General features: G+C 42.9%; 1 protein-coding gene across 3 annotated transcripts; it reads right to left on the minus strand.

The window, feature by feature from the left end:
- Positions 1-300: 300 nt before the first annotated feature.
- On the minus strand, positions 301-5,215 carry LOC132868015 (uncharacterized). 3 transcript variants are annotated; one of them, XR_009650792.1, is made up of 3 exons: positions 5,181-5,215; positions 1,874-1,970; positions 301-1,391 (listed from the first exon to the last, which is right to left on the minus strand). XR_009650792.1 is itself a non-coding variant. In XM_060900994.1 (3 exons), the coding sequence occupies exons 1-3, from the start codon at positions 4,974-4,976 to the stop codon at positions 1,124-1,126; spliced, it is 810 nt and encodes a 269-aa protein (XP_060756977.1). In that variant the 5' UTR covers positions 4,977-5,209; the 3' UTR covers positions 301-1,123. The 3 variants fall into 3 exon arrangements, 2 of the variants coding, with proteins under 2 accessions (XP_060756977.1, XP_060756978.1); XM_060900994.1 differs by having other exon boundaries at positions 301-1,280; positions 4,421-5,209; XM_060900995.1 differs by having other exon boundaries at positions 4,421-5,209.
- Positions 5,216-6,443: the final 1,228 nt, after the last annotated feature.

Below are 6,443 nucleotides of genomic sequence, written 5' to 3' on the forward strand. Positions count from 1 at the left end.
AAAGAGTCAGATCTCCTCCGTGATCTGAGCCAAATGATCTGATTCACTGAAAAGAGCTGGAATTACCATCACTAACCATCTTCTCCTTTCTCTGTTACACATTTCTATATCTAATTATTGCCTCTGTGCATTAACATGCCTAAATATCTGTATTACTCAGATCCAGAACTTCACTCCCTCTGACTTGTATACAGTGTGTGTATATTCACTGTAGTTATTCATATACTGTTGACTGTTTAATTGGTTTAAAGACCAAGATAAAGACAGACAAGTTACTTTATTTGTGTAATTTAATGTCTAAACCAAAACTTTGTTTTTATGTCCAGTGGAATAATAAAACCTTAGACATAATTTTAAGACGTGTATGGTAATGTCTCTAAATTATTCATTACAAACTGGATCTGGATTATGAGCACACAAGTATCCATTTTTCACAATTATTCATATATACGCAATACAAAGGAGCCACTTTCAGAGCACACACAGACTAAAGGACGAAACTGTCCTGGTTATGCCCAGGTCAGACGGCAGAAAGACGCATGCAGTGAACTGCGATCGGTCGGGTGGCAACTGATCGCAGATGGAAGCAGGCATTTTGCATCAAATCCTTCGCTGTGGTCAGACGTATTGCAAGATGCAGGGTTTTTAAGCTATTATGACAGGACGCAACCAGTCGGAAGCAGACGCAGCTAGACGCAGTGCACAAAAAAACTTTAAAAAATATAAGGCCATAAGACTGCTCGCAGGTTGTTGTAAACTACCTGTGATGCATCGCAGCCATCTCTAAAGACATGTCTTCCCCTACGTCAGCCTGTGTCTAGCTGCCACTACCTGCTTCAACCTGCAATTGGTCGTTCAAGCGTTGCACGACCGCCTGCCTCTACCTCTACATGCATCAACCTGCTATTTGCACCGACTGGAATCGAATCGGAGCTGAAATGTGAACAGATCGTGATCCACTTGCATCAACCTGCCTCTACTAAAGACCCTCTGCAGCACTCTGTCATTATCTGCGTCGTTGTGCGTCGATGCAAGTCCAGTCTTGCGTCTACCTGCGATTTTGTTATCGCAGGTAGACGCAAGTAGTTGAAAACTAGTTGCAGCCTTCTGTCTGACCTGGGCATTACAGGCTGGCTGTTTGTGACATGGATGTAGCAGGAAGAGCAGCTTGAGCCAGCTTTTTTGCACGGTGTCGTCTGGTAGCCTCTCTCCAAGCCTTCCTTTGCAGCTTCTTCATGGGCTCAGGAAGTTCATTAATGGTCTTTCTGTTTTGCAGATACCTGGATGGTTTGCAAATACACAAGTCAAAGACGTGGGTACTTCTCATTTCATTAATTTCGCTTCCTCATTTCATTTCCTTTCTTCTCTTGCTCACTTCTTAGCTCCTCCCTCTGAGGATGCAAAGAAAGGAAATAAGGATAGGACAATATGAGGATTAACGTTTGCCAAATCAGACAACCTCGTTCACTGAAGTGGCATTCTAAAGCAAATTACTGGTGAAATTAAACTATGACGCATTGCTCTTTAATAAATAAAATGTTTTTGGCAATTTGCTGTGGTATAAGAGAAATAAAACACCTCAGGAAGTGATGTTCTTGGAAAATAATCAAGTTTGTGGTGGCAACAGTAACTTCACAGTAAGTCCACTGCACCAGCCGTTATTAATTATTTTCCTTTAACAGGACAGCATGGAGTGTTTTATTCCTGAACACACCCCAAATTTACTACTGTTGGAATGGTAGAAATGGATGATAGTTTAGCAAAAAAGAAAAGTCACAATGGTTGTGGAAGCATGAGAGAATAACATCTCAACTTACATTTTCTCTTTATTATTATTATTATTATTACTATGACAAATGTCAATACCTCGTACCTTAAGCGGTTCTTCTCTTTCCAGGCGAGGTATTTCACAGGATCAGCCCGGATCCTTTCTCTATACCTTCTCACATTCTCGTACCGTGTCAGTCTCCCTGTTGGCAAGCACAAAAAGACGCGTGATATATATGTACACTGTACAGCTTTCTTCACACGAGTAAATAAACTTATGCCACAAAGTGGGAAATCTTGGACACCTCTAATAAAGTGTGTGTTTTGTTTAGAACAAGCAAACCAGCTAATACGGGTGATCATGAGTTTTCCAATGTACTTACGTTTACAAAACAGTGAACTGCATGGTCAATGTTGTAAATTTAACCAGCTAAAATGTTTATGTAGGTTAATCTAAAGTAAATACTGTACTACTATAAACTCTTTTAAAGGAGTTACAGATGACAGTGTGAAGAGCCATCTTGATGTGTTGAACTTGGGAAGTGTTAAGGAGACCTTCCTGACTGAGTAGGAATCTTAAGTTCAGGGGACACATTCTTTACCTTTTTCCTAGTTGCAGTTACTTTAAAAATTTTACTTCACCCTTGCTTCATCTCTACTGAAGCAGAGTGATGCAGCAGAGCTTTAATCCTTTTGTCCATCCATTGGTATACTCTGTTCAAACAGATCACCTTCCAAAGCTTCACCTTTCATGCTAATACTCCCACCATCATCACCATCTCGTATCTCGCCAGCTAACACCTCTACTACTTCTTTGCTGGATTTCTCATTAATGCTCGACGTCCCTGGAAAATTGCTTTCTCTCTCCCTCTCTCTTTTTAGGCGCCAACAAAACTAGCCCTGTGTCCGAAATCACTCCCTTCTCACTACATAGTAGGGACGCCATTTTGTAGAAACCTAGACGAGGATTATTTACACCCTATATAGTGCACTCAAAGTAGCCCACAATGCAGCACGAAAAGTACTGTACAACCGATGGTCACTAACCAAAGCAATATATCCCATTATGCATTGCGGTTGCGCTGAAAGAAATCAAACGTCTCAAATTTGATTTAATAAAAGGCAGCAGAAAAGAAGAAAGTATTCAGCCTTGATATTTTTTTAAAAACCTGAAAGATGCAGGTACTTTGTATTGATTGTGGGAAATACGCTCAGTATAATATGGATTTATCACAAAAACAAATGCATGTATTTATTATTTTGAAACCCACCAGCCGACTGATCTGGCACGTTTTAATTGTGTGACAGTAATGATGTAAATACACTACCGTTCAAAAGTTTGGGGTCACTTTGAAATATCCTTATTTTTGAAAGAAAAGCACTGTTCTTTTCAATGAAGATCACTTTAAACTAATCAGAAATCCACTCTATACATTGCTAATGTGGTAAATGACTATTCTAGCTAAATTCTACTAAATGTCTGGTTTTTGGTGCAATATCTCCATAGGTGTATAGAGGCCCATTTCCAGCAACTCTCACTCCAGTGTTCTAATGGTACAATGTGTTTGCTCATTGCCTCAGAAGGCTAATGGATGATTAGAAAACCCTTGTACAATCATGTTAGCACAGCTGAAAACAGTTGAGCTCTTTAGAGAAGCTATAAAACTGACCTTCCTTTGAGCAGATTGAGTTTCTGGAGCATCACATTTGTGGGGTCGATTAAATGCTCAAAATGACCAGAAAAATGTCTTGACCATGTTTTCTATTCATTTTACAACTTATGGTGGGAAATAAAAGTGTGACTTTTCATGGAAAACACAAAATTGTCTGGGTGACCCCAAACTTTTGAACGGTAGTGTACCAGCGCGACGGACTAGTGTCGGAAAGCGGGTTTTTTTCTTTCCATTTTACCAATGAGCTCACTATATAGTCCTCTATATAGTAATTCCCTATATAGGGAGTAGTGAACGAGTGAGCGATTTCGGACACGGTAGGAATTTATCATTTATTTTTGCGATTGTTTAAATATTTTAACAGTCCTACCAATGGGTGGCACGGTGGTGTAGTGGTTAACGCTGTCGCCTCACAGCAAGAAGGTCCTGGGTTCGAGCCCCGGGGCCGGCGAGGGCCTTTCTGTGTGGAGTTTGCATGTTCTCCCCGTGTCCGCGTGGGTTTCCTCCGGGTGCTCCGGTTTCCCCCACAGTCCAAAGACATGCAGGTTAGGTTAACTGGTGACTCTAAATTGAGCGTAGGTGTGAATGTGAGTGTGAATGGTTGTCTGTGTCTATGTGTCAGCCCTGTGATGACCTGGCGACTTGTCCAGGGTGTACCCCGCCTTTCGCCCGTAGTCAGCTGGGATAGGCTCCAGCTTGCCTGCGACCCTGTAGAAGGATAAAGCGGCTAGAGATAATGAGATGAGACCTACCAATGATAATCTCCCCCTGTGACGTCAGACAGGGATGAACAACTACTCACAAAAATAACAGAATATACAACACCAACCGACACTAAACCCACACTTTTTAAATAAAGATTTAAAAGTGATGTATGGTGGAGTTTTCCTTTAACACTCAAAGCAAATATCTCTCCTTTAGCGTGACCGGAAATAAGATAATAGAGGACAACAAAGGACAAGGAAAGGGCGCGTGCGTACTTCTCTCAGATCCGGTTAAAACCGGATCTTGATTAATTGAGTGGTTGTGATGGTCGTAGGTGTTGTATGTCTGGATTTGTGCCATCTGTTGGCAAATTTGATTGTTTTCAATAACAGGGTGTCCATTAAAGTTCACTACAGAACACTGCTCAGTCATTTCACTCTTTATAAACAGTTTGCTGTCGTAAAAAGGCTCTTCTTCCTTTAGCACCAGCACACCGTCGCTCTCTGGCACTGAGACACTCTGGAAAGACACCGGTTCTTGTCCTGGTTCTTCAGCATCTGTACTGAAGGTGACCTCAGCTGAGATTTTGTAATTAGAAGAGACCTGTCGTAAAGTTTGAAGCTCCTGCTCGGCGGTTTTTAACTGAAACTTGAGCTCTGCGTTTTCTCTTTCCGCCTCGGCTAACTTCACCTCATAGCAGTGCGATCTCTTCTCATTGAGCTCACAGAAAACCTTCAGGATGGACCTGACCGCCGCCCTGACCGCCGCCTCCACAGCAGAGGCTTCATCTGGCTTCAGGAAAGCCGTGTCCCTGTTCTGTGAAAAACTCATTGTAATAATCTCAGAGCAGTGAAAGGGATGAGCGCGCTCTTGGTTTATAATCTCTACAGTCGAGATTCACTTTAAATCCGGAGTCGACAACTTTTAAAAACAGCCCGCTCAGCTACTTATATTCTTCCTAAAAAGATGGCTCCGTTCGGTAAAAAACAAGGTAAATACTACAAATAAAAATGAACATATGCTCGAGACGCATACCACTTCATGCGTTTAAATGGTTCTGTTTACTTCCGCCGGTCAGAGGTCATACTAAGCATGCGGTTTGTTTATCTCAACAGTCGCGTTTCATTTTACATCCTGAGTTGATCATTTTTTTTAATAGTCCGCTAAACTATATTCTCCTTTAAAAGTGGTCACGGGAGGTAATAAGGTAAATAGTGCAAATAAAAATAAACGTATCCTTGAGATGTGTTGAAATGGTTCTGTTTACTTCCGCCGGTCAAAGGTCACAATGGTCTGTTGATCCCACTGAGCTCGATATAAACCTGGAGAGCTCAGAGCTGATTTCCCGCTGTAGAGACGAGTGAAGCCGTCTGGCCGCCATATTACCACTCCCATCACGTGTATTTGGCTTGTGTTAAAGCGTCGTATCCGATCAAATTTACCCCAAAAAAGTATCTCCTGACTTTCCCCCCTTTCAATACATCCTCTTATTTTCTCAACTTTACCCACATTCCTTACACATCTTTTATAGCACTCCCCTTCATTGTTCATTGTTTTTTTTCCCCCAGTCCAGTCTCTGATCTTTTTTTGAACAGGTATCTTTCTCTTTTGTATATTCTATCTATTTATGTCTCATCTAATTTCTCTAGCCGCTTTATCCTGTTCTACAGGGTCGCAGGCAAGCTGGAGCCTATCCCAGCTGACTACGGGCGAAAGGCGGGGTACACCCTGGACAAGTCGCCAGGTCATCACAGGGCTGACACATAGACACAGACAACCATTCACACTCACATTCACACCTACGGTCAATTTAGAGTCACCAGTTAACCTAACCTGCATGTCTTTGGACTGTGGGGGAAACCGGAGCATCCGGAGGAAACCCACGCGGACACGGGGAGAACATGCAAACTCCACACAGAAAGGCCTTCACCGGCCACGGGGCTCGAACCCGGACCTTCTTGCTGTAAGGCGACAGCGCTAATCACTACACCACCGTGCCGCCCATCTATCTATGTGTCTATTGTTCTTATTCCAGGTGGCACGGTGGCGTAATGGTTAGCGCTGTCGCCTCACAGCAAGAAGGTCCGGGCTCGAGCCCCGGGGCCGGCGAGGGCCTTTCTGTGCGGAGTTTGCATGTTCTTCCCGTGTCCGCGTGGGTTTCCTCCGGGTGCTCCGGTTTCCCCCACAGTCCAAAGACATGCAGGTTAGGTTAACTGGTGACTCTAAATTGAGCGTAGGTGTGAATGTGAGTGTGAATGGTTGTCTGTGTCTATGTGTCAGCCCTGTGATGACCTGGCG

The sequence above is a fragment of the Neoarius graeffei genome, chromosome 19 (genome assembly GCF_027579695.1).
Source record: "Neoarius graeffei isolate fNeoGra1 chromosome 19, fNeoGra1.pri, whole genome shotgun sequence".
NCBI lineage: Eukaryota > Metazoa > Chordata > Actinopteri > Siluriformes > Ariidae > Neoarius > Neoarius graeffei.

What these genes read in the sequence shown, in the direction of transcription:
- LOC132868015 (XM_060900994.1), bottom strand. Translation starts at nt 4,976, where the DNA reads ATGAGTTTTTCACAGAACAGGGACACGGCTTTCCTGAAGCCAGATGAA. An exon ending in TTTAACCGGATCTGAGAGAA is followed by an intron (nt 1,971 to 4,420) that starts GTACGCACGCGC and finishes GCTTGCCAACAG; the next exon opens with GGAGACTGACACGGTACGAG. An exon ending in AAAGAGAAGAACCGCTTAAG is followed by an intron (nt 1,281 to 1,873) that starts GTACGAGGTATT and finishes CAAACCATCCAG; the next exon opens with GTATCTGCAAAACAGAAAGA.